Source organism: Podarcis pityusensis (genome assembly GCF_964106645.2).
Source record: "Podarcis pityusensis genome assembly, chromosome: 12".
In the NCBI taxonomy this organism is placed as follows: domain Eukaryota; kingdom Metazoa; phylum Chordata; class Lepidosauria; order Squamata; family Lacertidae; genus Podarcis; species Podarcis pityusensis.
The window spans coordinates 23,744,932-23,762,046 of NC_138037.1; the positions used below are offsets into that span (position 1 = coordinate 23,744,932).

At 45.4% G+C, this 17,115-nt stretch overlaps 1 protein-coding gene across 2 annotated transcripts in view; it reads right to left on the reverse strand.

Moving 5' to 3' along the window:
• PLXDC2 (plexin domain containing 2) overlaps nt 1-12,018 on the reverse strand; it is a 231,684-nt gene extending 219,666 nt beyond the window's left edge. For both annotated transcript variants that reach the window (XR_013977955.1, XM_080974460.1), the window contains exon 1: nt 9,451-12,018. Coding sequence is in view for 1 of the 2 variants with exons in the window: in XM_080974460.1 (XP_080830586.1) it covers nt 9,451-9,562 (112 nt within the window). In the remaining variant the exon portion in view is untranslated. The remainder of the gene's footprint in view (nt 1-9,450) is intronic.
• Between the last annotated feature and the right edge of the window lie 5,097 nt (nt 12,019-17,115).

Here is a 17,115-nt window from a genome sequence, read left to right on the forward strand (position 1 = left end):
CATCACAAGTATAACCATTCAGTATTCAGGGTTTCACAGCTATAGAGCATATATATTCAGATACAGTAACTCCACATGCACATAATGCTAAATCGTTCTTTAGAATTACAAGGACAAGCCTATACAAACCTTAAGGCTCATGAGATTCCAGAAGCTTTTGCTTCCGTTCTGACTAAGCATGTCTGGCCAAACTGTGATAAGTCTTAACTATGGTTTACTCTAAAACAAGGCAACTTCAAAAACTGGTTTATGAAGCTAGCTTGTTTTAGACTTAACACTAAACTGGTTAAGCAAAAACAGAAGTGGAAATTTTCAGTTTCTTCACAGCTGCACTGGAAAAGATGAAGAAATACATGAGCCCAGGGCTCACGCACAGAGCCATCCTTGTAACACTAAACCATGGTTTTGCATTGTGTGTGAATGCAGCCACTGTGTCTCTGAGCTCTATAGCTGGGAAACCCTAAATACTGAATGGCAGTAGCTTTATTAAGCAGCACAGCTATCCATGATGGGCTGAGTGTATTTGGTAAGATACACTTCTGCCCCAACCTCCAGTTCACTTGCCTGGAGTAGAGTGACTCAGAAAATGCAGAAACTGGCCACATCCCTGCTTTATATTATAAACTGCACATATTTTTACAGCATACACCTTCTCAAAATAAAGTTCAATCCCTACAGTTCTAATGTTAAAATAAAATTGTTTTATGTAAACATTGGATTCCTATGCTTTGGTACAATCCTATACTGTTTCCTGGGAATAAACCCAACTGAGACTTATTTTTGAGTAGGCACGTCTGGGATTGTGCTGTTAAATCTTTTCTTTCTTTGACTTCTGTTCATCAGTTTCAAAACAGCAAACATCATCCTAAACTCCAATGACATGAATCTACACAGCCAAGCAAGGAATGCGTTCAGTGGAATTATTCAAGTCTGTCTAGCAGTTATCTCATGGCTGAATTATTCTGCTCACTGTCAAAACAGCCTTTCTTGGAACCATTCTGATTTTAGTGCCTATAAATTATAGCACAATTCTAGCATACATTATTGAGACAAAACAATTGGCTACCTTCCCTTTTTTTTGGAACGAAACACACACAGTAGCTTATCTAGGGTGACAAGAGCAGTATACTAACAGCAGCCGTAAGGTCTGGAATACAAGAATGAATGCCACTGATTGAGTGTAGTTAAAATCAATATAATGGCATGAATCTCACACATTCAAAGAGAAGTTTCACATTTATTTAGTTTTTTTTTTTATTAAAAAAAAAGGTTAATGACATACAGGCAACCCCCATTTTAGGTGTGACCAATATGTGAGCGATCAAACACACACACATTGTTGAACCTGTAAGTGACCCAGAAACTTTATAAAAGATGTCCCTAAAAGGGTGGAATAGGGGCAGGGTGAAGCAGAACAGAGCAGAACAGTGTGTTTCCATTTATGCAGGGGTTACGTTCCAAGTCACTGTGCGTTTAAGGGAATGTTTCTGTTTGAGGAGCTTTTTTCGTTTAATTTAGTATTTGTTTTGTGGCAGAGCAAAGGGGGGAAGAGAGACAGTCCACATATTTAATGCAAGATGAAGGGAAATGTTGTTGCTATTATTTCCTGGATGCTTGTTTGTGAGCTTGTCAGTGAATTTCTAAAATGAACTTTTTTGGGCTCTATGCCTGCCTGGATATCGTACTGACTGACTCCATATCCTTCCCCAAACCTGGAAGATATCCTTCCTGAACTCATCAATAAGAGGCTGATTGTGATTCCCCTGGTATGGTGTACTCTGCACAGAAACAGAGGCTATTACTTCACATTTTCAAAACAGAGTGGTGCTGATGTGCCCTGGATCAAATGAAATAATCATTTTTGTCTGTTGGTTGGAATACTCTGCTCCTATAATTTAGAGGGGGGAAGTGTTTTGGACAACGAAGTGGGAGAAAACTGCACGGAACTGGAAGCAAATATTTGTCACATTTTAAAAGTTTCCGTGTGGTGGGGTTTGTTTGTTTTTTTTGACAGTGGATGTGAAGGTGTAATCAGCACTAGAATTCAAAAACAGGTGTCATGTAGTATGGCTTAATTGCTAAACAAGAGGTACAGAGTCAATATTGTCTGAAAGTCACGGTTAGGCCCTCTTACATGGGAGATTTTCCCCTGTCCATAGATGTATAGAAAATAATTGGCTTTCTTTGGTGAAGAAACAGCAGCACTCTGCACATACATAATGACACCCCTTCCTAAATGAGTGATGTACCGATCTTATTGTGATGAAAACAGCAAGGAAAAAGTTGCAGCCCTACCAAGTCAAAATGTTACCAGGCACCACGGACTGTGCCTTTTCTTATTTAATTACAATTGTAAATCTGTAGCTTTAATAGATAAAAACCTCAGTGTGGTGGTGGTGGGGTCACGATATATGGTTCACACCCTGGCACATGTGTGGTTTGTTAAGGCACTGCACACACATGGAAGCTAGAGAATTCTTAAAAGCTCTCTTTCTGGAAAAACTTCAGCATTTTCCCTAAGTCCTCAGAACAACTGGGAGTCTTAATTGCTGGCTTCGCTTCCAAACAAACATTCACTTCATCCAGTTTAACTTGCTCAGTGTTTAGTCTCGCTGGTGCAAAGCAGGTAAAGCGAAACCTTTTGGTGGCCCAACTTCTGCCTCTCAGTTCCTGCAGCTGCCATGGCAAAAGCATCCATGATAAACCTTAACATGGAAAATCTTATGAACTGATTAGCTTGGCAAAGCAGGCTAATAATGTTCAAGTGCGCAGAGGGGATCGCAAAGTGGCTTTGAGACTACTTATGCCTCCTGAAACCGCAGCAAAGGCAGCAGTTCTGCCCTCTAGTGGGTAAATGTTAGCAAGATGAATTTATTCACAGAGATTTCGCAATCAGATCCTGGTTAGTAATGCTAACAGTTCACAGCTTGATCTACAAGGAAGATTCATTGTGTATTACAAACACAACACAGAAAGGCTAATAACAGCTAAGGCTGAAGAACAAATTTTTTTGTCTCTCTGAAGAAGAAAAACTACAGAAAACCATGGCACAGTTATATAAGAAACAAACTACAGTATATGATATACACTAATGCATATAAAAATGCCCCGATAATTTTTTGGGGGGGTGTTAAAAAGATGGTTTGAGAGGAGTGGGATTTAAAGCAGAAAGCAGAGGTGAAAGAGGGTGCTTAACCATTGTCCCTCACTGTTAGCACATTTGCAAAGCTGAGCAGGGTTCAGTATGGTTTCAAATTGAAAGGGGGACCGTGTGTCGAGATTCCTGCATTGCAGGGGGTTGGACTAGATAATTCTTGGGGTCCCTCCCCACTCTACAATTTTATGATTCTATTCAAAATTGCTAGCAGCAATTATCATGTAACACAAATCCACAGTTTCGTGCTACATGGACAAGCTATAGCAACCCCAGCCAAAGTGTTGGGCTCACACACTTCCCTTCCTGTTTCAAAGAATGATGACTTGTTTCACATGAACAAAGAATCCTGGACAACCAGGGGTTATGAAGCTGACTTCTTTAACTAACCGGAATTCATTGCAAGCCAGGACTTCTGGATCATACAACACATAAAATTAGCATTCCTAATCTCCACCGGAGAAGCAGCACACCATCCTGACTCATTTGCTTGGGTTCGTTGTGCGTTGCCCACATCACGTTCAACCTCACTTTAGTGTTACGTGGAAATGCAGCCACAAACAAATTAAGGAAATGGCAGGGTCATGATGTTGATCTGGTGTCACAAAACCTTCATAGACTCTGACATTTCAGGCATAAAATTTTGTGACATCAGAGCAACATACCCCAAGGTTTGGGGAGTGTTAATCTCAACCAACCGAAGCCAGAGTCCTGGCCCTGCAATTTCCAGGATTTTACCAGAGAGCCTGACAGCATCCAGTCAGGTTGCATTCTACCATCATGACCCCACCCCCAATTTCTTTCATTTGTTCCTGGCACAATTACAAAGCTTCTGTTTTCCAAACCAAATTTGAATGCTGCAGGCTGTTGACGCCTTCTTCACAACTCTACAGCCACATGAAAGCATCCCGAATAATATCCAAAATGGCATGGGGGAAGGGTCCAAAAACAGGATATAGATTTGAGAGATAAGTCTGTGTTTATAATGCCCCCCCCCGGGAGTTAGGTACACTCAAATCCATTCATTTTAATGGGCTTAAGCACTCCTAATGCTAGGCTGGATTGTGGCCAATGTATACATTTCAAACTAAAAGTAAATTAATGGGGAACTGAATACTGAACATATGAACGTGCCTTATGCCAAGTCAAGTCATTGGCCTGTCTGACCTAGTACAGTGGTACCTCGCAAGATGAATGCCTCTCAAGACGAAAAACTCGCAAGACGAAAGAGTTTTTCGTTTTTTGAGTTGCTTCGCGAGACGAATTTCCCTATGGGCTTGCTTCGCAAGACGGAAACGTCTTGCAAGTTTGTTTCCTTTTTCTTAAAACCGTTACAGTAATACAGGGTGCATTGCTTGAAGAAGTGCAGTTGCGACTTGACTTCGGGGAGCAACTCATAGCACGCGGTGTGGTAGCCTTTTTTGAGGTTTTTGAAGATTTTTTTGAAAAAATTGAAACCGTGCTTCGCAAGACGAAAAAACTCGCAAGACGAAAAAACTCGCAGAACGAATTTATTTCGTCTTGCGAGGCACCACTGTACTGCCTACTACAGGAGTATGTTGGACTACAATTCCCATCATCCCTGATGATGCTGGACATGCTGGCTAGGGTTGATGGGACCTGAAGGGCACAGTGTTGGCTACCCCTGCCAGATTTTCTCAAAAGCAACGTGGTGCTCTCCAGTTGTTGTGGGACCAACTCCCATCAATCCCAGGCAACAGGGTCAAAGATCAGAACTGTAGCCCAGCAACATCTGAAATATATCACATTGGTTACAGCTGATCTAAAGCCACAGACAGATCTTTCTTCCTGGCTCTGCATCCTGTATTAGCAACTGAACCTGGGACCACTTGCAAGTAAAGCATGTACCTTACCACTGTGGCTTTCCCCCATTCATTCCTTGGTGAACATGCAGGTATAAATATGCATGCCACCCTTAAGATTACAATTTTTCTGGGTGGAAAAACCCATGTGCTTCTGTGGAAGGCAGAACCCACTATTTGTAAAACCTTGCTCCTGGCATATCACCCTGCTGTTCAGGTGTTATTGAATCACAATGTTACGTTGTGCAGTGATATGCTGCCTGGGACAACATTTAGAGTCTCAGAGCTACAGGGGTCTAGAGAGACAATCCTGCGCCGCTGGAGAAAATGCAAGATTTGACATTGATTTCTGTGGGAATAGGGGCTCCATCTTGATAGGCAATCAAGAAGCAGTCTAAACCTTTGCTGCTTAAATATTTTTTACTTAACCTATTAAGGCCCACAGTATGAAGAAATCAATAGCGCTTAAATGAATAAATATCAGTGGTATTAGTAAGTCAGTCTGTGCTGCTATGGTGGTAGATATTATTAAACTTATTACATTTACAATTATAAGAGCTAAATGACCATATCTGATGCAGAATAACTGTGTTCTCTTAAACTGATTGATTGGTTATTATCATTGATCAGCCATCTTAGGAAAAGCTTTATTAGGTTATCCAGTGCTAAAGCTGGGATGGGAAACCTGTGATTCTCCATATGTTGTTGGGACTCCAGTTCCCATCATCCCTGACCATTAGCCATGCTGTTTGGGGCTGATGGGAGCTGGAGTCCAATAACATCTGTACCGACATAGATGCCACCACAGATGCCCCATTAAGTGCAAAAGCTCATCACTTAACGATCACCACCACTTCAGTTCATCATATTATCATATCTTCATAAAAACAGCAAGTATGTGACTTCTATATTTTCTCCTTAGCCTCACCTAGTATATTAGCACTCAGTATATTGACTTGTCATTTAACAATTCCCAAGTTTACCTGTCAACCTCCTTCTCCCTCCCCCAGACCTTCTACGGTATCTTTGGGCTGCCAAATCTGGCACAGGGCCACCAAGGTTTTTCAGTCTCATTAGTCTGCTTTTTACAGGTGTCAATTATTCCATAACATCTACTCACCTAGCAAATGGGAGTTCTCGCCTGGTTATATCTTATGTATCGTTAGTTCACAGAGCTTAGTCTGATGTTAATTTGTTAAAAGGCCAGTAACAGGAAAGACTGTGATGAAGGAATCCGACACAGGGAGACACATGTGTTGATTCCTTATAATTGATTTGGCTGCATTCTCTGTGGCCTTCCAGCCAAAGACTCTGATTTTAAAGGCAGATGCCATACTTGTCAGACTATCTGTCCATCTAGCCAAGTTGGTATCTACTCTGACTAGCAGCTGCTCTTCAAACTGCTCTCCAACAGAGAGAGGTGTTCTGATGTGAACTCAGTGTGGCGTTAGAAGGGAAAGAGATTACAGTGAAAGACACATAGACGATGTCACAGGTGGCAAGACACTGGTCAGAGGAGAGATACGCTTTAATCACTGCTTTGTACTCACAATCAAGATTGATTCCCCTCAGCCCCACTTATGGCCGCTGTGCTGTGCAACTCTTAAACAGCGGTAATAATTGTGTACAATCGAGATATGGTGGTTATTTCAGATTAGCCTTAGGTAAATGAGTAGGATATGTGCACTCTCACAGTTTGGCCCGATTTTAAGGTTCAGTATGCACTCTGTGTAGGTTAGGATGAGCACAGTGTAACAATTCTGCATAATGATTCTTAAGGTAAAACAACCTGAGCACCTAGCTGTCAACGTTAACAGATGCCACATAAAAAGGCCACATAATTATAGCAGCAACAACATCCGCCATACCATCAGGAGCTCATTCACTTGGACACCCTCCAATATTCCACACAACATCACTCATCAACAGCGACAGCCTTCTGGTGTCTACACAGGATGAACAGATCAGTCTCTAAAGATAAATGGACCCAGATCTGAAATCTGAAGAAGCAATGTTGAGAAAACTCACCATTCTTCATCCCCCCTGCCAAAATCCTTCCAGTTGGAGATGCCAGTGCAATATTGTGGGAAAAGACCTTGTTGGAAAATTCGATTCTATTCTCATTCAGGTCTTGACCAAAACCCAAGCTTGCTATGAATAGTCACTATTCTGATATGCCACAGGCCTTCTGGACTTTTTGGATTTCATGCCCTTTTGATTCTACGGTGCTTTTCCTCTCTGCATACTGGTGCATGTGTGCGCACACTCATAGGTGCAACCTGCCAAACGCATCTAACAGTGAGTGCAACTCCACAAAAACTTATGCCACCATAAATTATTATCTTTCAATATGCCACAATGCCCTTTGCTGCTCCCCCCAACCCCGTGACAGACTAATGCTACAAACCTACAAACACTTCAGAGTAAGTCCCACTGAACTCAGTGAGATTTGCTGCTCAGTAAACACACACTGGATTTGTGGAAAATACTTGGGGGGCATTATCCCATAGAATGCACACCACCTCCCCTAACTGCGTGAACAAACCTTAATAGCACAAAGCCTTTGATCTAGCCCTCTTGCAGACCCCTCCCCCCATTTCCCTACCAGCTTAACAGCAGGAAATGAAAGGACAGGAAACAATATTGCTATATCTGAGAAGAATGTGAAACCTGGGTTCACTCCTTAAGGAAAAGCAACGCCATCATCATTACATATTCACACCAGCCAATAATTTTTTTGTTTGCACCCTTGTAAGAACAGGAAACAGAACGGAAGGAATAGATGCTAGCTGCTGCTTTGAGCACGAACCATCTTCTCACATAAAGAAGGGCAGCAAAGAACAGATTAGCACTTAAATAAAAGGATGGGGCTTAATAGATGAGGGAGAAACAGAGGCTCTGGAATCCACTCTCCCCCACCATCCAATGCACAGATAAAAGAAGGCAAAGGAAGCCTACTGGGGCCTCTGTTTTTATTACATATGGAGATGGGAGAGTCCCAATGAAATGGTAAAGCTGCTTTGTAAGTGCACAAATGTTAACACTTCACATTCTACATTCTTGATGCAAGGATATATATTTTTTTCTGGCAAGATTTTCATGTGCCTGTAGTAGCTGTATGGCAAGGAGAAGATTGAATGAATGTGGCTGTCCCAAGCACACAAGGTGGGCAAAACTTCATCAGCTGAACTTCTACTTTCATGAATAGATTAGAGGCACACAGAATTCAGCAACCCCATGCAGAAGGAGAGATCGGATTGCCCATTCTGGATAGGCAGGCTGGTTTACAGGTGAAGATGCCAAGGCACTTGGTGCTGGACCAGGAAGCAAAGTTCTGCAGCCAGGACAGGTTACCTGCTCCCACGGAAACAGGTGGAATCCACTCAATCCACAAGGAAGAAGATTCTGTACTCCTCTTTGGAGTCTGTTGAGATTTTTCTTCACCTCACTGCAAAGTCTGCCAGCAGCTGACCCTGAGCTATGTGCCTAAGAACTCCTCAAGCAGACAGGAATTCAACAGGTGTCTATTTCTCTCCTCATTCCAGAACGGTGGCAGAAGTTGCACCAGCCCTGACACTTTTAGCGGGCATGGCAAACAGCTCTTTAATAAGAGTTTGGAGGAACTGGATTAATCTGACACATCATTAAAATCACACAGAGAAGGCGCCCTGAAGACCTTACCATCCCACACCCCTCATTTAAGGGAAGGATTCTTGACACACAAACTCACAAGGTCTGCCCTCCACATTGCACCCTTGGGGGACAATACTAAATTCCATCACTCAGGCAAGTATGTGCCAGGAGGAGGAGCAAGCAAGGGAAGCTGTGCAAACAGTGGCAAGTGCAGTGAAATGATCCAGCTGAATCCCAACACACCATGCCAGCCTACATGGCTGGGAAGGGCTATGATAGAATCATAGAATCATCAAGTTGAAAGGGACCATGAGGGTCAGCTAATCCAAAGTGGGGCTCAAACCAACAACCCTGAGATTAAGAATCTGACGATCTGCCAACTGATGATAATGGATGTCAATTAGTCAGACTCTCAATCATGCCTGGAATATCATTTGTTCCAGAAGCCATGGGGGGGGGGCTGATTTTGGCCCTACAGGTGGAAACTGGTTGCAAGAAAGGCAAGAAAAAGAAACTCTGCACATGCTTCAAAGCCTCCTCCTAGCATAAAACTAAATCTCAGGGCTCAGAGAAATGGGTCCTCTCCTCAGTAAGGCGGGATCCTCTCACGCCAGAGATATTTAACCCTACTTAGTCCTGGCAAATCTAGATTTATCACTTCGCCTGGATGAGGAAGAGCCAGCCCCCCAGTGCTGTAAAGCGCAAGGCGGTGGTCGTCTGTGCAAAACTTCAAGCGCGACGGTGAACTTTGCCACTTTGCTTAACTCTGCCCACCAGCGCGCACGCACGCACGCGCCCCCAGCCCGTCCAGGCCAGCCTCCTCTCCTAACCCTTCCTTACCGTGACTCTGCTTCGACTTCAGGGCGCCGATGAGCTGCAGCCGGTCCGCCAAGCACTGCAAAAGTAGCAGCACTCCCGCCGCCGCCACCTGGGCTCCCCCCAGCTTCGCCATAGCGCCTCGCGGGCTGCGCGCTCGCCGGTCCGCCTCCCGCTGGACTCTCGGTGCGCCGCTTCGGGGAACGAAAAAAGAAGCAGCAGCAGCAGCAGCGCTCAGGAGGAAAGATTCGCGCGCCTCCCTCCCCCTTCCTTCCCTTTAAATCCGGGGTGGAGGAAAGTCACTTTTTATTCCGATCCGATTTCATTGAGCCGGGCAGGAGAGGCGCCGACGTATCCCAGTCCCGACTGTCGCCGCTGCCTTTTTGTTTTTCCAGCCTGCGAAGCCAAAAGGCGATCTTAGTCCAACGGCATAATAACGAGGAAAGAAGGGCGTAAAAGGGCGTGAGTGCGTTTCCCCGCGGGCGGGAGTGTGAACAAGCGAAACCGAAATCAGAGCCGACCACTAAGTACCAAAGTCGCCCAAAAGCGCGCGGGGGGGGGGGGAGAGAGAGAGAGAGAGAGAGAAAGAGAGAGAGAGGAGTGCTTTAGTGTGCGTGATCCCCACCGAGTAACTCGCCCTTTCTTTGCTAAGCCTGAGCCGATCTCCAAGGGAGGAGGGGCGGCCGGCTTCAGAGCCGACGGCGATCCTTTCCCCAAACAAAACAAAACAAGAGCCCTTTCTCTGGGAGTGTCCTCGCCACACACGCGTCCTCCGAGCCGTGACTTCCCGCCGAGCGATCCAGTGGAGAAATCCAGGGGGCAGAGTCTTAAAATGATTTCGGAGACAAAACAAGCCCTCTCGCTCTTCCTGCGCGAGGACGGGATGGAGCGGGGACGAGGGTGGCTCTCCGAGGAGCCCGAAGGAGGCCGGGTCCAGTCGACCCCCCCCCCCTCCTCCTCGCAATTGCCTTAAGGCGATTGCTTGAGATTAGGCTGGAGTCTTTTTCTTTTTTTAGGAAAAAAAGAGGAGGCTCGTCGGCTGTCCAATTAAAAACAAAGCCAAAGGGTAAGGGCGGGCGAGGGGCTGGAGGGAAGCGCCTCCGAAGCCACGCCGAGGTGGTCTCTCGAGGGAGAGGGCGAAGCAACGCCCGGCCAGATGCTGGATGCGAAATAGTTTGGCTGCTTGGCCGCCGGGGGAGGCGGGAGCGGCGTGCGCGCTCGCTCGCTCGCTTCCCTTTGGCCAGGCAGCCGGTGCCTCGCACTGGGGCAATGGGGCTCGCCTCGCTCAAGGCGCAGCAGCCGCAGCCGCCCCGCTCGCCCTCCTCCCCCCACCTTCCTCTGCCGGAAGCCAGCTGCCCCAGCCGATGCTCTTCCCCGGAGGAAGACGAGAGACCAGCAGGAGCCGGGAAAGGAGAGAGAGAGAGAACTCGCCGCCGCCGCCGCGCCTCCTGCTGCTGCCTGGCGCTCCTCCTCGCAGCCGGCAGCGCTGCCTGGGCGCCTCCGCGCGACTCTGCCTCGCTGGGTTTGGTCTCCCAGCAGAGACGGGTCACACGCGCCCCTCCCTCCCTCCCTCCCTCAGCCTGCGAGCAGGGAGAGCCAGAGAGAGGCATCGCTCCTGCGCGGCGGGAGAGGGAGCCGCCGGAGGGCTCCCCCAAACGAGCGCATGGGACCGGAGGGGAAATCCTCTCCGAGGAGGATTGGGCGCAGCCGAGAGAAGCCTTTCGAGGAGCTGCAGTGTCCCCAGGAAACCCCCGTCCCAGCTCTGCCTGCCTGCCTGCCGTGGGGCTCGTATCGCCCTTTAAAGCGCGCGGGAAACTAGAAATGTGGGGACTTGGGGTTTTCCTCAGGCTGAATTCCGAGCCTTTTCACAGTCTGGTGGCGGGAGAGGGGAATCAGCTGCGAGGGAGGAATAAAAGGGGCTGCACGCCTTTCCTATGGTCAGGCTACAGAGCTGCTGTTTGCAGCCCAGTCTGAACGGCTCCTCGCCAACCCCGTCGATGGTTTCTCAGGCACCCCCCTCCCTCCAAACCTGCTTGGCCCTGGGACGTGCCTATAACTCGTGGTTCTGATGTCCCAACGCTCCCACGGGGCACATTTCAGTCAGGCGGAGGAGGGGGTCGTTGGCTAACGGCCAACAGGCAGAAAGGACTGTCCAACAATGCGATTATCCACACACACACATCTGATCCATGGATTAACATCAAAATCCTTGCATTAAAGCTCACTCCTTAGGAACCAGTGGGTCATTAGGCTTTCAGATGCACTTTGAGCAAAGAGATGTTCAAAGGGAAAGCTGCTTTTAATAACGCACCTTCCCCCCGCTGCTTTTTGCAGGTACTATTGGTACTGGGTCTCATCCAGCATCTTTTCAGTACACCCAGTTAGGATTCAGCAGTCCAGTTGTACACTCTTGGGTATTCAGCATTAGCTTAAGGCGTGCAATAATCACATGCCCACTTTTGCAGCATCTTCATAGCATCCCAAGTCTCTCTTGGAATGCTCTCTTTATCATACCCTCCAAGTGTTTACTTGTGTAACACGCTTTACCATATCTTGCAGAAAAGCACCTCAGAGAAGGCCAAATGGTCATCCTTAGACTTGGTTGATGATATCTTAATTGACCCTCATGGCTCACTCCTGAGGTTGAGCTGCAACATGGAAGCCATAGGAAATGTTTCAATGTGGTTATTCAACCAGTGGCAGACTTTGGGCTTCACCGGCACCTTGTGTGACGCTAACATTCAGGCCACCCTCCCCACCTCTCACACTCCATTTTGGCAGCCCCTCCAGGGTACTACTCAGTGCATCCACACAGGTCATACTACCATAAAACTGCCTGTATATTCAACCACACCACAGTAACTGTAGATGAGAATGAAGAGACCCTCACCAGATAACCATCTAATGTAATAATGACACCAGGTGACTGACAGGTAGGTGGTCCTGCCCACCTATCAAAGTTGACCCCTGGGGGTAGGAGGAGAGGTCTGATTGAGCAGTTTGTTCCCAGCAAGAAACTATAAGCAGAGAGCTCAGCTGCGCACTCTGCAAGGATCTGTTCCATGCTGGCAAAACAGCACCCAATAGGATCTGCTCATCAGCAGATGAGCAGAGGGTTCAGTCTTGTTCTCTGCAGCACCCAGCAGGGTTGAAACCTGACACACACACCCATCAAGTGATGGGCTGGTCTTCAGAAGATTGACAGGTGGTCCAATGTGGACCCTCTGGTGGTGCAAGATTGGCCTGTGGGCCAGAGGTTCCCCGCTCCTGCACTAGATGTGGAATAGATGTATTGCACATCTGTATTCCTGCCTGTGTTGTCAGGGGGATCCAACAGTGAGCATCTCTTGCACACAACAGCTGCTGCATGGCATCTCTGCTATACAGTGCTATACACAACTCCCATGTGTTAGCTGTAATGTAAAAATCAGCCATCAGTTCACTGTTGCATACCAATACTATGACATTCTATTCACTTGTATGCTTTTGAGAATATCATCCTTAGTAATTAACAAGACCATTCACCTTTCAAATTGTAATTATATAAATAGGGCTGCAGTGCTTCAAACGTAACAGCTAAATACAGTCATACATTAGCCCAGAAGGATAAGCAGCAAATCAGATTTTATCTAAGCAAGATGTTTAAAGTTGCATCAATCTTATAATTAATTGTTTTACCCTTTCATGCTTTGGCATTCTGGCGCACTGAAGCAGAACTCTTAGCCTCCATTGTCCCTTGATCTCTCTGGTTATTCGCTGTGAAACACGATGGATTTTTGTTTACAGGTTTGGATTTTTATCCGAAAGGATTTTAATTGATTTAAATTGGCAGAGTGGGGAGAACAAACTAAAAAAAAAAAAAAGTAATATAACCACAGTATGCCTCTGATATGCCAGACTCAAATGTGCACACAGAGATGTGGCTCCATGAATTAAAACAATCAAGGCAGCTTGCAACAACAAGAAATACACAATATAAACTGTAAGAGCCCTGGCATTCAATGCCCCCAAGTAAGAAATGTGTGCACAGATATGAATACTGACCGTACCATCTGAGTTATTGGTGAGAAACATGAGGACAGCATCTGTCTGAAGGGATCCTATATGAGAATAGATATCTGCATGGGGGGCTCCCTCCATGGTGATGGAAACTGAATTAGAGGTTCTGAACCCATGGGAGAAATCCTACATGTTGAGGGAGTGGAGAGGCATTCTATTCAATTCACATTTAACGGTGAAGCTACCTAATCTGTACTTTCCAAAACAATGCAAGAACCAAAGCATGGTCATCCTTTGAAATTTGCACTTCTCCAACTTTTGTGCAATGCAGTTCTCCAAGCAAGTAATGTGTAGAAAAATACATACACTGGGGTAAAGTGTGCATAAAAATGCATTCTGTTAGTGAAAATAATGTACCAAAGTGCATTATATAACTGGGAAACTGCTTCGCAAAAATGTGTATATTGAGCAAAATTGCATGCAAACATGTATACTGTATTAGGAGAAATTTGCACCAAAATGCTAATGAATTTTTATGAGGACTTTTTTAAAAATTAAAATTTTTGAACTGAATTTAAGGCCTCAGAGGATGGTCTCAGGGTCTGGGTAGGTTCATATGGAGAAAGGCAGTCCTTGAGGTATTGCTGTCATGAGCCATTTAGGGCTTTTATAGATAAAAAAACAGCACTTTGAATTGGTCCCAGAAACTAATTGGGAGCCAGTGCAGTTGGGCCAGGATCGGTGTAATATGCTCAAACCGTCTTGCCCCTGTGTTCAACCAGGCTACTGAATTCTGCACGAGCTGAAGTTAAGGTAAGCAGTTATGCTCCACCAACTGCTACTGAATATTCCCTTTTGTATGTTCAATACAGCGGTACCTCAGGTTAAGAACTTAATTCGTTCTGGAGGTCCGTTCTTAACCTGGAACCGTTCTTAACCTGAGGTACCACTTTAGCAAATGGGGCCTCCCGCTGCCGCCGCACCCCCATTTCTGTTCTCATCCTGAAGCAAAGTTCTTAACCCGAGGTACTATTTTTGGGTTAGCGGAGTCTGTAACCTGAAGTGTCTGTAATCTGAAGCGACTGTAACCCAAGGTACCACTGTACCCACAGGTACTTTGGGTACTTAACACCTGAATAGGGCTAAGTTAAACAAAGACCAAGAGACAACAGATAAAAGCTCAAGGAGTGTAGAAAACATATTCCAAGCTGCAAAAACAAATCAAAACACTAATAAACGTCACATGTAGCAGGAAGGTTTGATTATGTTTTTGGCAAATGTTGGGGTTCTGCTAAGGTTCCAGCAGAATGAACGCCACAAATTCTTTGCAGCATGCTCATCTTCCATGCCCTCCCTTTCTTCTTTCCACTAATGCTTCAGACAGTTACCTGCTTACTATTACAAAGCCAGCAACCCAGCAGTCCATTTAACATCTTTTCATTTTTAGATGTTATACGTATGACTTTGAAAATAGTGACTCGTATCACTATTAAACAATCCACTACCGTTTATTGAGATGTGCATGCTTTCTCTTGTTACAATACATAAAGCAGAGCATGCAGTGTTAATTTTGCCACTGGAGAGAGAAGAAATTGTCAAGTGTCCTGGGATCCCCCAAAGTCTTTCAGCTTCTTCCTTCTCTTGCTAGTAGATCCGGAGGAAGATGGCAGCTGTTACGCTTCTTGAAGCCTGTTTGGTCTGTTAATGCAACATTAGCAGATTTATCTTTTTGAAAGTGAAATTCTTAAAGTGGGAAGTAATTGGTTTGATACATTTAAAGAACACCTGCTGGGATAATTACCCATCTATCTCACACTGAGGATGAGAAGATGAATGAAATAAGAATTGCAAAAGCTTTATTGGCGCAGTGCAAGATCAAGGATATTTGATGTTAAGGAATGAGTTCAATGTCTGTTTCAAAAATTAAGAGCCCACCTTCCGAAGTTGCCAAAGGGTTTCCATTCATACAGTGGTACCTCGGGTTACAAACTTAATTCGTTCCAGAGGTCCATTCTTAACTTGAAACCGTTCTTAATCTGAGGTACCACTTTAGCCAATGGGGCCTCCCGCTGCCACCGCACTGCTGCCACGCGATTTCTGTTTTCATCCTGAAGCAAAGTTCTTACCCTGAGGTACTACTTCCAGATTAGCAGAGTCCATAACCCAAGTGTTTGTAACCCAAGGTGTTAGTAACCCAAGGTACCACTTTATTTACCACCAGAGATTCAACTGCACATGTCCGTCTTCCATGGGACACAGGATTAGGAAGGACTGAAGCGCTTTGGCCTTCCCATGCATTCTTATTCTATGAAAATAGAACGTGGACATGGGTGGCACTGTAGTCTAAACCACTGAGCCTCTTAGGCTTGCTGATCAGAAGGTCGGCAGTTCAAATCTGCATGATGGGGTGAGCTCCCATTGCTCTGTACCAGCTCCTGCCAACCTAGCAGTTCAAAAGCATGCCAATGCAAGTAGATAAATAGGTACCGCTGCGGTGGGAAGGTAAATGGCATTTCCATGTGCTCTGGTTTCAGTCACGGTGTTCCATTGTGCCAGAAGCGTTTTAGTCATGCTGGCCATGTGACCCGGAAAGCTGTCTGTGGACAAACACCCACTCCGTCAGGCTGAAGCGAAATGAGCGCCACAACCTGATAGTTGCCTTTGACGGGACTTAACCGTCCAGAGGTACTTTACCTTTACCTACCTATTCTGTGAAAGGAATTCAAAAAGTTTATACAGCCTCACCCTTCCAGGTCCAGTTGGAGCAACACACTGCCCAAATTGACAGCGCATAACAAACAAGAAGTTGCTGGAATTTATGCATTAAATAGACTAGAGGAGGAAAACCACAGACCCTCCAGGCCTTTCTATCAGGCCTCAGATATTGTTTGGCTTGCCTGGAATGTGTCCTTGGACACTGATAGTATAGGATGGCTCTGAAAAATTTCAAGAGGCCAACATATTTTACAAACAAACAAACAAGGCAATGCCCCATGGTACGTTGGGAAGTGACTGGAAAGAAGAAAGGATACCGTATATAACAGCAAATGTGGAGAGGAAGGAATAAAATAGGACATGGGGTGATAAAAGGGTATACAAGTACCAGGGTTAAGGGGCAGAGGTTATAAAAGGTCCGGCTTCCTTCTAAAGGCCTTAAAAGTCTCAGGCAATACAGTAACTTCCACAGCTGTTTATGATATCCGTCTTCAGGACCATAACACTGGTCAAGTTCCAAGCAGACAGAGACTGCTTAGGCCTGTAATTTTATGGTCAGCTTTAGGGAGCATTAAGATTACTTTGGTTTAATGTTCTGACATCTTCTATGAGTGTAACTCTCAATTCCTGGGTAAAACTCCCATTGAGGTATTATTATTTCCTTGCATCTAGCATATATGTTTGTTTAAGAGCTGTAAGCTACATAACTCTATAGTTTGGTCCTGAAACTTACATTAAACAGCTGATGCATGTGTTTGCTTTCCAAAATATGCATCAGGGCCAATACACACCAAACCCACATGTGTGTGTGATTACTTTATGCATGCTTTTAAAAAACCCCAAAAGAACTCCATGACACACAAAAAGGTAATATGACAATTGCCCCTCAAATATGGACCCAGGTTCAAATTCCTTCTTCTGTGGCCTTCCTGGGTGGACTTGGGCATGCTCTTGTGTCTCAACCTCAGTTTGCCA